Source organism: Protopterus annectens, chromosome 15.part0 (genome assembly GCF_019279795.1).
Source record: "Protopterus annectens isolate FY-2018-M chromosome 15.part0, PAN1.0, whole genome shotgun sequence".
NCBI classification, from domain to species: domain Eukaryota; kingdom Metazoa; phylum Chordata; order Ceratodontiformes; family Protopteridae; genus Protopterus; species Protopterus annectens.
The window spans coordinates 698,185,903-698,203,356 of record NC_056749.1 but is presented as its reverse complement, the minus strand read 5'-3'; the positions used below and the strand labels follow the sequence as shown (position 1 = coordinate 698,203,356).

At 38.8% G+C, this 17,454-nt stretch overlaps 1 protein-coding gene across 2 annotated transcripts in view; it reads right to left on the bottom strand.

The window, feature by feature from the left end:
• The window catches only part of JCAD (junctional cadherin 5 associated), a 566,987-nt gene that overhangs the window by 129,421 nt on the left and 420,112 nt on the right, over positions 1–17,454 (bottom strand). For both annotated transcript variants that reach the window (XM_044057552.1, XM_044057553.1), the window contains 2 exons: positions 15,942–15,998; positions 12,522–12,883 (listed from right to left, as the gene is read on the bottom strand). In XM_044057552.1, coding sequence (XP_043913487.1) covers positions 12,522–12,823 — 302 coding nt within the window. In that variant the 5' untranslated portion in view covers positions 12,824–12,883; positions 15,942–15,998. The remainder of the gene's footprint in view (positions 1–12,521; positions 12,884–15,941; positions 15,999–17,454) is intronic.

Below are 17,454 nucleotides of genomic sequence, written 5' to 3'. Positions count from 1 at the left end.
TCAACAGTATAAAAATATGGCAGAAAACCAGAACATTCTGCAAAATTAAGCAAGGACAGATGAAAAGTCACTTTAGTACTTGTATCTACCTTAGATGGGAGGATACTCTGCACATTTACACTGCATAACTGCTCCTTGCCTTGCTTGGGCACATCCAGAATCACTATATGGGGGAGTGGGGTGCAACAAGTATGTCACAATTTGAAATGTCTCTGGCTGACTGTGATGGCCCTGACACATTTGTCATACCTCTCAACCTCAGAGCAAGAAATCTGGACAAAGCCATACATAGAAGTGGGACAAAGGGCCAAAAATAAGGACAATATTTAAATATTGCTCTTATAAACTTTCTAATAGAATAGTAGGTCTTGCATTAGTATGAATTTTCTGAAGGATATGAAATCTGAAATTCAAATGTCTGTCATTATTTTCTAACTTCAGTCTTTAATGATTTACCACTAATTTGCCAGAAAACCACAATTTTATGAAAAATGGACCCAAAATGTGATGCAAAAATATAAAATAGCCACACAATACAGCTGGGAACCTATCAAACAAGGGACACTTTTTAATATTAGTACTGTTAACTTGAGCAGCTGACAAAATAAACAAATCTACATGTATTTCTGAAATAAAAGTAATCTATAACTCTGATTATTACATGTATTTATTCATTGTAAACCCTCCATGTTTTCTTCCAAAATTGCCATTTTGTGGAGGGATTATTAGAGGGAGAGTAACATTTTGAGCCAAAATCGGGGACAGTTGAGAGGTTTAGATATACCTAATTCTATAAAGCAATTTATTTGCATGTACCTCTCAACCTGTTAACGCAGGAAATCTGGACAAGGCCAAATATATTGGGGAAACATGCAAACAGTACTAAAAATTGCTCTTGTATAAACTTAGTTGATAGAATAACAGGTCTTGCTTTAGCATGCATTTTTCTGAAGGTTATGAAGTCTGAAACTCAATGTCTGTCATTATTTAGTGACTTAATTCCTAAACGATTTGCCAGAAAACCACAAATTTTACGAGGAACAAACCAAAAATAAGAAGCAAAAATCTATTAATTCTGTGAAAATCTGGACAGTTGAGAGGTATAGTTCAGCCGAGGCTTTCTTTGAGTTTACCGCCCTACCACCTCACAAAATCATAGTCGAATGGAGCCTCCCCCCTGCAGCCATTCCAATGTCCCATTACTTGGCTATTTCACCCCATTTACCATAAACACTGTAATGCACATACTACTTTACTTCTACGATGATTTGGATTTCATTTGAAAGTTTTATTTTGCATTTTACAGCACAAACACTAAGACATCTGCTAAACAATGCAATGCAATCTCACAATGAAAATAGACTTAGCATTAAAACCTCTCTGCCTTGAAACTCACATTCATTGAAACAGCGCTGAAATCCACATTCAAAGAAAATACATTTGGCTAGTATAAAGATTAACTTTGAGCTGTTTTCAAATGATAGGCCCCTTGCACACAAGACATACATGTGTTGTGTGATACACTTTCATGATTGTATTAAATTATATTCCTTGTATAATACAGTAGAGGTTAATACAATACAGTACAGTTAGAGGGTATTTTAAATGTATTGTTTTGAACATTTTTCCAGTAAACAATGAAACAAAATGCATGTGCCAATAATGACAAAACTGCCCAATTGAGAACATTTCCATCATAAAAGTCTACTCAAACTTATAAAGTCCATCAGTATCAGTAAATATGCACAATCTCTGCAGAATTAAAAGTCATCTAATTCCACATTAAAGAGATCTGTAACTAATGAAGAAGTTGCCGCTGGCAAACAACTTTATATTTCATTGTTTCATCTAAAAATAAAGTGCCTGTATCTTCACCAAAGAGGGCATTTTCAGTACAGAAGCATCCACTGCCTGTGGGAGTAGAACCCGCAGCCTTCTGCATCAAAAGCAAGTACATTACCTGTTGTGCTATAAACAATACAAGCAGATTCAGCATAAGCAGCACTAAACTTTTTTTCCCCTGCAGCTCTCAGCTCCTTGTAAAATCTACTTGACACTCAACTGTATCTCTCAACTTCACAGCACAAGAAATCTGGAAAAAGCCAAAATGTATTGGGGGGGGCAAAAGCCCTAAAACCAGGGACACATTTGAAACATTGCTTGTATAATCTTGGAAAGTTGCTAATACAAAATGCTGTGTTACCACCATACATTTCACTGCCAAGTCTTGAACCCAGGACCCTGTGCAAACAGTCAGAGCAACATACCACTATGCCAAATCAACTGTTTTATGAAAGAGAGGAAGATTGAAACTTAAATGGCTACCATTTAATGAATTCACTTCTCAGCATAGCTGTCAACCGCTTAGCACAAAACACGTGGACAAAGCCGATAATGGGGAAATACAGCCCTCAAACTTATTCAGTGAATTCAGTTCTCACCATAGCTCTCAACCTTAGCACAAAAAACCTGGATGAACCAATAAAGGGGGAATACAGTCCCAAAAATAGGGACAAATTTCAAATATTCATCTTATAAACTTAGAAAATTGCTAGAATAAAAGGTTTTGTGTTACTATGTACTTTCTGAAGAATATGAAGTCTGAAATTCAAATGCCTGTCAATTTTATTTATTTAACATTTGTTAACCAGGAAAGTCTGACTTGGAACAAAAGCCAATTTTCAGCAGAGGCCCAGGGAGAAATACTTTAGGCACATGTCTTTGTAACATGGGAGGACACCAGAGCAAACCCACACACAAACACATGGAAGACATGCAGATTCCACACAGAAGGCACCCCAGCCAAGAAGCAAACTAGAGAACCTCTAGCTGTGAGGCAACAATGCTACCACTCCACCATCATCTATTTAAGGAATTAAAAATTCAGAAACCACAGATTTTATAAGGAACAAAACAAAATATGAGGCAAAAATCTGCAAAAGTTTCACAAATGGTAGTGGGTAGGGAATTCAGGCTCTTGTTACCTACACCCAGGGTACAGGGTTCAAGCCTGAGGTATTCTCTAACCACCACCCGCAGGTATCCTGAGTTCTCTCTGTAGCCATCAGTATAAATAAGCCACACACACAGTACCTGCAATAATCCAAAGCTTCATAGGTTTATAGGAAGGTACTAGGCTATCTGCCCACGGGCATTTATAAGCCTAGCCAGAGTGTGTCGGCTTTCGCCACCCCATTGATTAATTAACTGATCCTCTGTCAAGCAGAGCCAATTAAGTGATCCCAGGGGTATATTTTCTGTTACCCATCCACTCGTCAAGGTTTCTCTTGAAGAGTGTTAGTGAGGGGCTCTGCCTGATGTAATTTGGAATTTTGTTCCAAAGCATGGGGAGTCTCTGTGACAGGAATCTATCCCTCCAGCATGTTCTATTTATTGCTGTGGTGAGGTTTAGCTCACTAGAGCGCGTGGCTCGCAGTGACTTGAATTTCTTTAGGTGGAGCATGTCCATCAATTCTTAGTTGGACATGGCTTTGTAAGTCAAGCAGAGATTACCTCTGAGTAAGCAATATACCACTGAGTACAGCCGGAGTTTTTTCAGTCGGGCTGCATAGGACATATGTTTGAGACCAGTTATCCTCTTGGTGAGGTACCTTTGTGGTCTTTCCAGCTGTTGGAAGTGTCTTGTGAGGTACATCCCAAGTGGGGCATTGTACTCTATGATGGGTCTAATAAGTGACGAGTAGAGGGGCACTATAACCTCTTTATTTCTAGATGCAAACCATTTAGTAATTAGATGGGCCACATAGAATGATTTCCTAACTACTTTGGCAATATGATTGTCAAAGGAGAGATTACTATCTACCTGGGTCCCCAGATCTCTTATTACCTCTTCTGTATTAAGGGTGCTGCCACCTATGTGGTAATTCGTGGGTGTTTTGTTTTTCCCAAATGGGATGACTTTGCATTTTTTGGCATTTAGCTTGAGGCCATGACTTTGACACCAGCTGTCCGTCTCATTAAGGCACTTTTGGAGGATGTCCATGTCAGCTGGGGAGTCAATTATGGCTCCCAATTTGCAGTCATCGGCGAACTTGGTTAGCCATAGTCCTCCTGTGTTTGCCTGTACTTCTGAGAAGTATATGCTGAATAGTAGGGGTTCCAGGACCGTGCCTTGTTGGACACCACTTGTGACTGGTTTAGAGTCGGACCTGGAGCCTGCTATTCTTACCGTGTGAGTTCTGTCTGTAAGCCAGTTGGCAACCCAGCTCATGACGTAGGGGTTTATGTTCAGGCTGGTGAGTTTTTCTATAATACCCAAGTGGGGAATGGTGTCAAAAGCCTTGGCAAGGTCAAGGTAGGCTGTGTGAACCACCTTTCCCTCATCTATGGCCTTGGTGACTGTCTCAAAAAAGTCAACCAGGTTTAGTAGGCATGGTCTGCCCTTAACAAAGCCGAACTGGGTTGGGTCAAGTGTTTGGAGGTTCCCAATGTCTTTGTTAATGAGTTCCATGATGATGCACTCCATAGCCTTGCAGACCAGGCTAGTCAGGCTTATGGGGTGATAGTTACCAGGGTCAGTTGTGGCCCCTCCTTTGTGGAGAGGAATAACCATTGCTGTGCAACATTCTATGGGCACGTAGCCTGTGGAGAGGCTGAGGTTGAACAGCGTGTTTAGGTGGGAGGTTAATTTGTTCTGTAGTTCATGCAAGACACAGCCTGGGACACCATTTGGTCCCACTGAGGCTGTGTTTTTGGCTTTTGAAAGGGCTGTTTCCACCTGTGCGTCTGTGATTTTTTTGGGACACTACACTTTTCCGGTATTGTTGTGGGCCCTTTTGGAGGTGAGAGGGGGGCGAAATTTGCACTGAATCTATCTGCCAGGATGTTGGCAATATCAGTAGGTTCAGTATATTTTGGGCCATTTTGCACTAGTTCAGTGCATATCTGCGAGTTGCCACTTAGATTCTTAACATAGCTAAAGAAGACTTTGTAGTTATCTTTTGAATCCTTGGCTATTTTCCTTTCAAAGTTAGCCTTGGATAATTTCATGAGGGACCTCAGTTTCTTACTGATACTGATCAGGGATGTCTTTCTTTCTTGGGAGTTGCTTTTTTCTGAACTAGTTTCCTCCTTCTGTTGTATAGCCTGTTTATTGCAGGGGGTCCACCAAACTGGTTTACTTCTCTTAGAGGAGTGAGCCTTGGTTTTGCTAGGGATGGCACGATCCAAGCATCCTTGCAGGTCCTCATAGAGTGCATTTGTAAAGGTTTCTGCATCGTGGGCAGCGTTATCCTTTAGCATGGGGGCTGTAAAACTTACCACCTCTGTCTTAAGTAAGGTGAAGTTTGCTTTAGAAAAGTTTTTTACTGTGGTTTCCTTAGTTGGGGGTGGTGGTGGGGCGTGGACATCCAGAGTGTTTAGTTTATGGTCTGATCTAACCAGTGACGGGTTGACCTCCGGTGAGGAACACCTGTCGCCCATGTTGGTGATGACCAGGTCCAATATGTTTTCACCTCTGGTAGGGGAGTTTACCATCTGATCCAGGGCATTTGAGCTGATGAATTCCAGGAAGCGCTGGGCCTGGGAATTTGTACTCGAGTAATTTTCCCAGTGAATGGTAGGGTAATTGAAATCACACAATATCAGGGTGTTCGGTAGGACCTTCGTGTTTTCCAGTGTCCCCAGAAAGATGGAGTGGAGGTCCTGGGTCATGGAGGGTGATCTGTAGCAGGCCACAATTTGCATTGCAGATTTTCCCAATGTTAGTTTCACATGAATGATCTCAGAGGTATCATGCTGCGCCACTAACCTGGAGGTGTAGGTATCCTTGATGAATATGAATACCCCCCCTCAATTTCTGTTTCGGTCCATGTTCTGTGGCAGAAACATGTGGTATGAGTTGGAGCCCAGTAGTGCTGGGGTGCTCTCTGGAGCCTTGAACCAGGTTTCAGTTACTGCACAGATGTCGAAGTTCTCCATACTGAGGAGCGCTTCAAACTCGTGCATTTTGTGATTTAAACTCCTGGCGTTGAGTAGCATAACCCTCAGCTTTTTGTTAATTGTGCTGTTTACGGAGGTGGGTTGACTTTTGAGCCTTGCCTAAAAAAGGCAGTATGGGGGCAGCAAGAGCCTTGGCCAGTATTCGAAAGCCTAGGGGTGACAGATGCAAGCCGTCTCTTACGAAGCAATACAGCTTGTTGAGCATGTCGTCCCAGGCTGACAGACACTGGTTCCCCTTTGAATGACACCAGAAGCTTAGCAAATTGTTGAAATTGATCATTTTTTTCTTTATACTGAGGTATCATTCTTGGTGAGGGCAGGATGCTACTCAGGGTCAGGGTCATGCCAGCTTGGGCTACATGATCAGAGAGCTCTTCCATGTCTCTTTTCATGTAGTCCAGGGAGGTACATCCCAGATAATTCACACCAACATGAACAATGACAGAAGTCATATTTGTAATTGTTCTGGAGTGACCTGAGTGCTTGTGTTATGTGGCGGATTCTGGCTCCCGACAGGCAGCTAACAGTAACCTTCTGCTTGTCCAGCCTAGTGAGTGGGATGCCAGTGTGCCTGACTATAGAGTCACCTATTACTGGTGTGTTAGGTATGTTATTTTGCCTTAAGGGCTGCGATTGTGCGGCACACAGATAGATTTTGTGTTTTATGTGTTGTCTGGTTTGTGATGGGAAGTGCAGGTTGTTTGGGTGTCTGCTTTGGAGGTCTCTGATGCTTTTGCAGGTTTTTATTTAGAGCCTCCGAGTATGATTTTGTGTATTTATGTGTATTTTTCACCAGTGCTGTTTTAGTAGGTCTGTGTGTGGCTAGAGTTGTGGTGCAAGTGTTAACCTTCTCCTCTTGACTGTCTGTTCCAGTCTTGGGTCAAGACAGCTTAGCTTCCAGTTTGGCTGTATAATTGCATCTCTCACATATGTTAGTGTTTTATTGTAGGAGGAGAGGGTTGTCTGTGTACATGAGGCAGTTGTAACATTGCCTCAGGATACCCAGATTCATCAGGTGGACTGGAGAGTGCACCTGAAGTTGCCCTTTGGTCATGCCTGAATAGTAGGGTGAGCTGCTTAGTCGCTTGGTTGGTGAGGGGTGAATAAAGAGCCTTGTCCTGCTGGGCAATCAGTGTCAAGGTATATTAGTGCTTGCTATTAGGTCTGAGCAAGTGCTTGGCTGTAAGATGCTTTTTGAGTGCTTAGGTTGAGAGTTAGACTAGTTTTAAGGGAAAAACTGAAGAGGAGACTTAGTGGAGCTCCGAATAATTTAACCGTAGCTAACAGGCACTGTTCAGTGGCGCAAAACCGTGCAAACGCAGTTTTTATAGTAGGGAAATGAAAGAGATAGAAATTAGTCCAAAATGGACAATAAACTACTAACTTCTGGGCTGGAACCACTCCTCCAGGGACAGATAAGTTGCTCAAAGCTCCCCTCTCTCACAGGTGAATTGAGAAACTTCCTTCTATCCAAGCAAGGTATGGGCAACTCAGAAACTAGTATCACAGCCCTGAATTCAGCACTAGCCTGAAAACTGGACTATACTAGCTTAGAAAGGTGGGACACAAGGAATTTCTTTTTGTTTTTTTGAAAAGATAAGGCAAAAACAGTATAAAATACACTTAAAACAGCTTTAAATGGCTACAAACAATCAGAAAAGGTATCGCACTTTAGTGTGTAGCCTACAACAGTTAAACAAATTATTTAAATAAAAAACAACTTTTTAAAAGTGCAGGCAGTCAAATAAGTACACTATGTGAAAAAACAAGCTTTTAAATCACAATAAACACTGGAAAATCTGTGTTTAGGCAGGAAACAGTTAAGTACAGCAAGAAGGTATAGAAAACTGATAATCATTCCAAAGTCTCTCTCCTAAGCTAGAAGGCTTGTATCAGTGTAAGGCTTTCTAGTGCTACCCAGTAGGTTACAGGAAAGACGGGAAACAAGTGCAGATGTGGACTTTTAAACCAGAAAGTTGAAAGAGATGGACAAACTGTCCAAATGGTCAATAAACTACAATTTCTGGGCCAAGAACCTCTCTTCTTGTGGTAGACATGCTACCTAGTGCTTACTACTCCCACTGATAAGTTAGAATGCTTTCCTCCAACACAGAAAGGTTTGCGGGGTTCAGAAGCTTACCAACAGTCCTGGATACAGCAACTCTGTATCTGGACTAGGCTAGTTACAGGAAAGGTGGGAAACAAGCGCAAGTGCGGCTTTCAAACCAGAACGTTGAAAGAGATGGAAAAAAACTGCTCAAACGGCTAATAGTGACAATTTCTGGGCCAGGAACCACTCCTCTTGTGGTATATAGGCTACCTAATGCTTACCACTCCCACTGATAAGTTAGAAGGCTTCCCTCCAACACATAAAGGCTTAGGGGTCTCAGAAGCTTACAAAGAGTCCTGGAACACAGCAAATCTGTACCTGGACTAGACTAGTTACAGAAAAGGCAGGGAACAAGTACAAACGTAGGCTTTTAAGCCAGCAAGTTGAAAGAGATGGAAAACTGCCTAAACGGCCAAATAAACTACAATTTCTGGGCCAAAACTCACTCTTCCCATGGAGGATAGGCTACCTAGTGCTTACCACTCCCACTGATAAGCTAGAAGGATTTCCTCCAACATAGAAAGGCTTAGGGGCTCAGAAGCTTACTAACAATCCTGGATACAGCAACTCTGTAACCGGACTAGGCTAGTTATAGGAAAGGTGGGAAACAAGCACAAGTGCTGCTTTCAAACCAGAAAGTTGAAAGAGATAGAAACAAACTGCTCAAACAGCCAATAGCTACAATTTCTAGGCCAGGGACCACTCCTCTTGTGGTAGATAGGCTACCTGATGCTTACCACTCCCACTGATAAGCTAGAAGGCTTCCCTCCAATACAGAAAGGCTTGGGGGGGCTCAGAAGCTTACAAAGAGTCCTGGATACAGCAAATCTGTACCTGAAACAAGCGCAAACACAGGCTTTTAAATCAGAAGGTTGAAACAGATGGAAAAGCTTCCCAAACAGCCAATAAACTATAATTTCTGGGCCAGAAACCACTCCTCCTGTGGTAGATAGGTTACCTAGTGCTTACCACTCCCACTGATAAGCTAGAAGGCTTCTCTTCAACACAGAAGGGCTTGGAGGGCTCAGAAGCTTACCAACATTCCTGGATGCAGCAAATCTGTACTAGGATTACACTAGTCATAGGAAAGGCGGGGACCAAACGCAAATCGGGCTTTTAACCAGAAAGTAGAAAGAGATGGAAAAAATGCCTAAATGGTCAATGAACTACAATTTCAGGGCCAAAACCCACTCTTCCCATGGTAGATAGGCTACCTAGTGCTTACCACTCCCAATGATAAGCTAGAAGGGTTCATTCCAACACAGAAAGGCTTGGGGGGCTCAGAAGCTTACTAACAGTCCTGGATACAGCAAGTCTGTATCTGGACTTGACTAGTTACAGGAAAGGCAGGAAACAAGCTTAGAATTTTTTGTTTGTTTGTTTGGTTTTTTTTGTTACAGAAAAGCAGCTAAAACAGCAGTAAATACAATTCAAATTGTAGTGCAGGCCAGCACACCCGAGCGTGTAGCAGCACTATGGCAAATACAGTTCAAATAAATGCAATTAAATTAACAAATGACTAAAAAACAAGTGCAGAAGGCAGTAAATTAGAAGGCTACTAACAAGCAGTAATAAGTGCAGGGTAAGAGCGACTGAACAAATAACAGCATGCAGAAGAGCAACTAAGACAGTTACAGTAAGAGCAGATGAATAATATATATATATATATATATATATATATATATATATATATATATATATATATATATATTTTTTTTTTTTTTTTTCATCCTGCAATAATGATAAAATAATCCATCCTGCAATGATGATGATAAAAATAATCCAAATCTGTTCCACAGCTTCATCCTGAGTATCTCGTCTTGTCTGCGTTCACGCTGGAATGCACACTTCCGGTTTCCCGGTTCCTGTTTGCGAATGTTCCAAGATTGTTGACCTTGCAGTCCGATCCCCTTCCAGTCACTGCATAGACTTCTGGGGCATCAGCAGTCTGCTGCATTCTTCCTGAATCCGGACTGGTAAGGCAGCAGTCCTGATTCACTTTCTATGCGCATATTAGGAGGATTTATCGGATTGTACCATTGTGGTTCACAGCTGGGGGGCTGCAGTATTGCAGTTTGATATCACGAGCCACCACTGGATAATAGTATATCTATTAAAGAGTGCTGTCTGTTCACTGCATGAGTAGAATAAATGTCATGCATTAAACTGTAACGTGCATGCTGCAGTTTGAATTCCTAAAGAGACCACTGGAACCAAATTATAATTTGTCAAAAGCTACTTACAGGTGGATAAGCAATATATTTGCTCTGTTTGGGTAAGTCACAATGTCTCCCACACTATAATATAACAATCAGAGAGTCCTGCATACTGCTTGAGAACACTGTTGGTAAACCATAATGCATCTGAAATGTTTGTAATCCAGAAGGGAACTATACATGTCTGTGTATGCCCTGGATACAGGCTCTCTGCTGTTTTAAAAATTCCATACATTGGAAGTATGCATAGTCTGTAAGTGGTTGCTCTGTGGCGGGTAGTACTTTGTGTGTGTGTGTGTGTGTGTGTGTGTGTGTGTGTGTGTGTGTGGGTGTATGCGTCCATGAGTGCATTTCTAACAGTCCAGGCTATGTTACATCCTTTATCTGTTTTAGTGCAGTTTAAGTAGTGCTTCCATACAAGCAGATTGAGCTGTTAGAAGATGTAGACTGTCATGTGACTTTCTATGACTGACATGACTTCACTTAAGGGAAGTAAAGGCCAGGGTTTGCTGAATTTGTGCAAGGAGATTCAAAGTTTAGTTTGTGGATAGCATGGAGAGCAATAGGCTATGTATTCAAAGTGCATACAAGTGAAATTCCTTAATAGTTTTAATTGAAAACAATGCTTGGCAGTGTTTTTTGTTACAAATTTCATACTATAATAAGAACAAAAAATAACACTCACTGCATTTGATTGATAAGGACTGAGATTTTTACAATATAGACTTAGCTACAGTAAACTACAATGCTCAGATATGTATTTATCATTTCATATTATAAGTATAACCTGGATTTATAACTTTTACTGTTACTCTGAAAAATGTTTGCGTTCTTCATTTAGTGGTTGACACATATTTTCTTTACATCCAAATAATTTCTTTGCTTATGTTCACAGAAATCAGAATCAATTAATATAGAATCCTGAATGCTGTGAAAATGATAAGCCAACAAGCTGACATTCAGAAGTAATGTGCAGTCATCATTTAGGAAAAAAAACTTGATTTGCTTGAAAATTGTTATAGCTTTCTTAGCTAATTCTTACAAGTATATCAATTATGAGTTACTACAATAGAATTTTAGATAACACAGAATGTGCATCAACATTAGGTTAATATGTTCCATTTACAATAAGAAGTGCTGGTACTGGAGGGGAACATTATGTCATTTTACAAAGTAAATACACTGTAGTTTCATCAGGTAGAATGCAAACACTAAGATGTCACTTTCTATAAAAATCTTAAGGCATTACCATAACACAACGTTCTGTGTAAACAGTGACATTTTCCTGTCACAATCAGCAAAAGAAGTAGAACAGACTTGGTACAGTTTTACACAGAATATGCACAAGTTGACCTAGTAATAAGGCATTTTATTAATACATTTATTTGACTGGAAGCCCCAGGATATTTCTCACAACACCAGTTACCACAGCCTTAATTCAGAGTTGAAGAATAAGTATTTACATATATGGAACACTGTTTTGGCTGCTCTTGGAAGTGTAAATTATTTGTTACCTAATGATTCAACATGCTCACACAAAGGAAAGAAAAAATGAAAAAGACAAAAGGAAAGGAAATAAAAAAAAGCAAGCAGAGGTATTGTGCTGCAGGTCAAATATGTACAATTAATGCACAGTTAGATTCAGAACACTAAGGAACCTACAGTATGACCGTCTACTGAACACATAAAACTTGTTTATATGTCAAAGAAATTTCCAAGGAAAGTAGCACCCACTTCTAATTAAAAGAGGTTTCCTTAAAAATAGTGTCTGTATTATTGTTAATCAAGTCATTGCTTGCTTTGCAAAGATAAGCATTAGTCTGTGAGTTCCAACAATGAGGCATTGGAAAGTAACAAAATCCTTGCTGCAACAACAAAAACAAAGCACCAGTCCTTAGAGATAAAAATAAATAGATAAACCAAGGTTGGAATGAACAGCCATTTATTCACATACACATAAATGCCAAATGTTTGAAAAATAAGCGTTTTCGTCTCCCATGGACTTCATCAGATAGAATAAAGAATAAAACAGCCCTCCTTTCTTTTTATATATAAACCCTTCCCCCTTCCCTTAATTGAACAATTAACCCAATGCAAAAATCCTTGCTGCAACAATTACTCATAGCAGTCAGACAGCCCTGAATACATATTATAACTATTTCAGATTTAGATACTCAGGAATGAACGATTTCAGATTGAGATACCCAGGAATTAGTGCACAGTTGTGGACTTACCCTGCTTCAGTAATCTGAAAAGAAGTCGCATCCTGTTGATCCCCAGGATAGCTACTGTTGCCCTGGCTTCCGTGACTGTTTTGATTACCACTGGAATGCTTTTTGGCTGCTATCTTCTTGCTGTATGAGTAAATGGCACGCTCAGCCTCATGATCTGCCTCATATCCATTTAGTGTCCCATTACAGGGTCTTTGTTTTACCATTTCATGCTGATATCCAGTATATCTGTTCTCAAAGGAGGAAGAGGGTTCAGATGAGACCTTATATCCATGAGAAACCAGAAGGTCTTCGACACTGAACATGTTGTCCTCGTTTCTAGTTAAACAATTCAAATTCCAAAAGTGATATGACAGTCTTCATTTCTGAAAACAAAGCAGATCAAAAGGTAAAATTTGCATGGATTTTATTATTATTTCATGACAGCATTTCCTTATCTGTACAAGTCATTGACTTGCTTCCTGACAGACAGCTTTGTGTACAATTGTTTCACAACAGTAGATTCCCTAACTGGCTTCAGTTACATTTCCTTTCCAAAATCTTTTTTTTTAATTTAGAAGACTACAACAGAGAATAGCAGAATTTGATGAACTGGTAATGTCCTACAGTAATAATGCAATGCCTTGGGTAGATAATAGTTTATAGATCAAGAAATGTTAATAATACAAAAAACAGCTAATGAACATTATATGTAAATACTTACGTTGTCTTATCTGTCATTTTGAATAATGTTTATATTAACTGTCACATTTACAGGGATAGGTCTTTATTTATTATGAGATGAGCTCTTCAGTTGTTATGAAGGACCATTGTAATAAATACAGACGGAGTACAGTAACAATTTAAGGTGTCTCAGCTCATTTCAAGGCTTGGTTTCATTTAAATCTTTATAGATGACCTTGCAGGAAAACTAGAAGGGAAATGATGCTTCTTGTCAGAAGACAGCAAAATGTGTGATATGACAAGCACTTCCAGGGGCTTAGAAAACATACAGGAGCAATAGCAGGAAGTAGGCAAGACATGACTGATGGGGTTTGAGATGATTAAGTGTAAAATATTAGTGTAGGGAAAAATCAGAATTCACAAAACAAAAGCAGTACTATGGAAAGAAGTAAAACAACGCAACTATGGATAATATGAGCTGAAATTCTGTTGTATTTGAAACAATGAGTTCAAAGTGGAGAATAGACTCATGTTTTCATAGAGGAAAAAGCACCCCAATCCATGATATAGAAGGGGGCATCAGCCCCTGCTTCCTCTTATTTAATAGAACCAGTTTCTGAAATTGCTTCACCTCGGAATGTGGGAAGCTCCCTATTTGCTGAATTCCAGTTTGAGTGCATTTTATTTTCACAAAGTGCTGCTTATACAAATGGCATTTGCAGAAAGTGTATACTTCTTGGAAAAGCTATATGAATTCCCAAGTGACAAGGGACTCAGTAAGAGCAACAGGCTGCTGAGAGAAAATAAAGATGAGTATCGGAGCCCAGAAATGCAAGGAATGTTATGTATCACTGGGGAACTGGATCTTATTTGTAGTACTGTTGTCATATTTTTTAATGGTTTCTACCAACAAAGAGAGACCTAAATTGGCAAAACCTGAAATGCGCCAAGCAGCCTGACTCATAATATTTATAGAGACTCAGTGCTCTAGTGTTAGGTCAATTGGTAAATGTATTAATCACTTTTTTTTTCTTTCAGACTTGCTTCTCTTTCTCCTCCCACCTTATGTCACACAGCTCTACACTTTTCGTACTTAGCATTCGACTAACTACTTTACGATTAACTCCTCACTGTAGCACATTTTGTCTTTTTCTCTAATACCTTTTCTGTCCTTATATGCTTCTTTTCAAGCAATGCTGTACTGCCAACTTCCCTTTACTAGTTTTGTTTTTATTTGTGTATTTATATTCAATGCACAAAACATCTTTTGTTGCTACTATTATTGTGCTATTTGCAGTAGAACACTAAATATATGGACTGTATGTACACGCACTTCTGCTGTAACATTAGTTTTGATCTGTATTTTCAAAAATATTACTGTAGAGAAGCTTTTCTCCCTGGTCCTCTGGAGAAAGTGGGCTTTTTGCCCAGCTGGACTTTCCCAGTCAACAAGAACAAAACACAAATAAATACATAAATAAATGAACAATGGCAAAAGTAGTATGACAGCTAGTCTGACTAGTGCTAATGTGTGATTAAATTTAAGTGAATGATTAAAATATTCAGTGGTACTATTTCATTGCATCTTGTGCAGACAAAGCATTCTGTAGTATTACCTTCTCTCTGCTGTCAGAGTAATTTTGTTCTTCTCTTAGATTTGCTTTTTCAGTTAACATGACTCCCTTCCCCATCAACATTTAATCTGTAACATTACTACAGTACAACAATTTAATTGCTGTATAACCACCAGCTACCCTTATTCTTTATTACAAAAATATATGCTTGCTCGTATTGAGGAAGTCATTAGAATTGTACATTTTAATCTTATGAATTTGCACATTATAAAATTTAAATAATACACAAATCCCAATTATTAAATACTATTTATGTTTTGTTGCAGAAATTATGGGTCGATAATGTATTTTATTGTATCAGCTATCACAGACAGATGATTTCTGGCTATTTCCATTCAACTGCCTCATGTTCAGTGGTGTGAATGAAATAAAATTTCAGCAGGAAACTGCAGTAGTCATTGATTTAAGATCTATCAAATCATAATTCCAAGAAAGCAGTGTGCTGAAACTTTGTCCTTTAAAGGAAAGTTGCTGTGTTTACTTTACATACAGATTGCAAATGACCACTTTTCTTAAGGTTCAGTTTTCCTTTTGGGCTTGTATATTTACTTTATGGGAGTCATAGTTTGGTCTACCACATGGAGCATAGAGTGTATCCCCTGCCAAAACATAATACAACATATTTTGTTTAACATTACCTTAAATAAGCTTATCGAAGAAACAGTGAGTCAGTGATTCCGGCTACACAATCTGCGTGTTTTAAATCCAGATTTTATGAACAATAATACATCTGAGCCAGGATGCCTAGTGTTATATAACACAATAAAAAATAAGTAAATAAGTGCTGTCATTTGGTACAAAGGCTGGCAGTATGAAGGAAACATTTCTTGTTACCTTCAGCATTACAGCAGACAAATAAATGCATTTTTTTAGCAGACATAGAATTTAATCCACAAAATTAAGTGTTAAAAGATGAGTACAAATATAATGAAAAATATTTAAAGCCTGAATACAAAATTATTGTAAACATCAAATCTATCTACATTTAACCACAGTACCGCCTTCCTTTTTGTATTATATTCATTACTACAACTTGATACTGTGAAAGCAATTGATTTCCATGAGTGCTTTCAGTACAAACACACAGATCAACAACTAGTAAACATTAAAAAGCAAGTATCCTTACCTTTGTTTGCTGGCAAAGGTAGTGGTATATAAGCAAGATCATTAAGTGTCCTGAATTCTGTAAACAAAGCACATGGTACATATTATTTGGATTGCATTATCTTTGAAAATGTCCAATTTAGCATGACATGTCAATTTTAATATGTCAGGTTTATAGAAACATGTTTTATTAGCTTGCCTCAACACAATGATTTATTAGTCTTGTCTGTTCCTGTGTTAAAATATTTAGCTTTTAAAATTATATATGAGCATTGTAAGTCTGATTAAGCATTCTAGAAACTTCTTCATAAACAACATTAATGCTTATACTACAGTTCAGCAACTTCATCAGTTTAGTATGGCCCTGAAATGTTTGACTTTATAAATGACTTTGTTTCTTTGAGTAAATAATCCTGTCTTTTTTTACAGTTTAATGCCTTGTAGAAAGGCATACTCAGCAGGAATAAAAAAATGGTTTCCTGACTTAAAAAAACAGAAATCAGCAAAGCAATGCTATATACTATTTTATAAGACCTGACAAAATAATGAAAAGCAAAGGAAATTACATAGGCTGGGACAATGGAGTGCATACATAAAACCACAATTACTGTAACATAACATTAAAGTCCATACTCGTATTGCATTTTCTTCTGCAATTTTAGCCTGGGCCATGGCTGAAAGATGTCAGAGGAACACCAGTTTCCTTATCCAGTGGAAAGAGTACAGATTACAGTGAGAGTTGTAAAAATGTAGGCATTCTCCATAAAGTTATTTGAAGGAAGAGTGCTAGCTTCAGGAGGGGAATGAAGGGCACCTGGCAGACGCATCATAAGGAGAGCTGTACAATAAAATGTAAATGACATAAAAGAAACCCCAGGTGGAGTATGGAGACAGCACACCACACACTGAATCCTAATGAGCCCAGCTGTGAACTTGAAGATGCTCTCAGAGAACATAACTAGTCAATCAATAGTGCTGAGGTTCCAGAGAACTGTAAGCAAAAACAAACAAACAAATATCAGAAACGTTCACTTTTTTAATAAAACCAAATACCAACACGCAAAGCTTTCAGGTCTCCCCTTCTTCAGTGCATACAAAAAATAACTTTTCAGCACAATTTAAATATAAAATATATGACACAGACAACCAATCATCATAAAATACCAATTAAATAATTGTTCAATGTAACATCATTTGTTTTCTCTGTAAAACAGGGTTCAGACTTACTGCCCCTTTCAAACCTGGATAAACATCAGCATTCATTTCCAAAATCCAAGCAAATTGTAAATTCTCTAACATGTTATTGATATGTCCTCCTCTTTCAGTTTTATATAAAACTTTAATAACCCTAAACTTAAAATAGTGTACACTGCACTCATCTAATATATGCTTTGCTAAAGCATTCGACTCCACTGCCCTTCTAATTTCAGACTTATGTTCTATGATTCGTTCTTTCAGTCTCGTGCTACATTTACCTACATAAAATGGTGAACAATATGTACAGGGAGCTAAGCATACTATATAGGTAGTGGTAC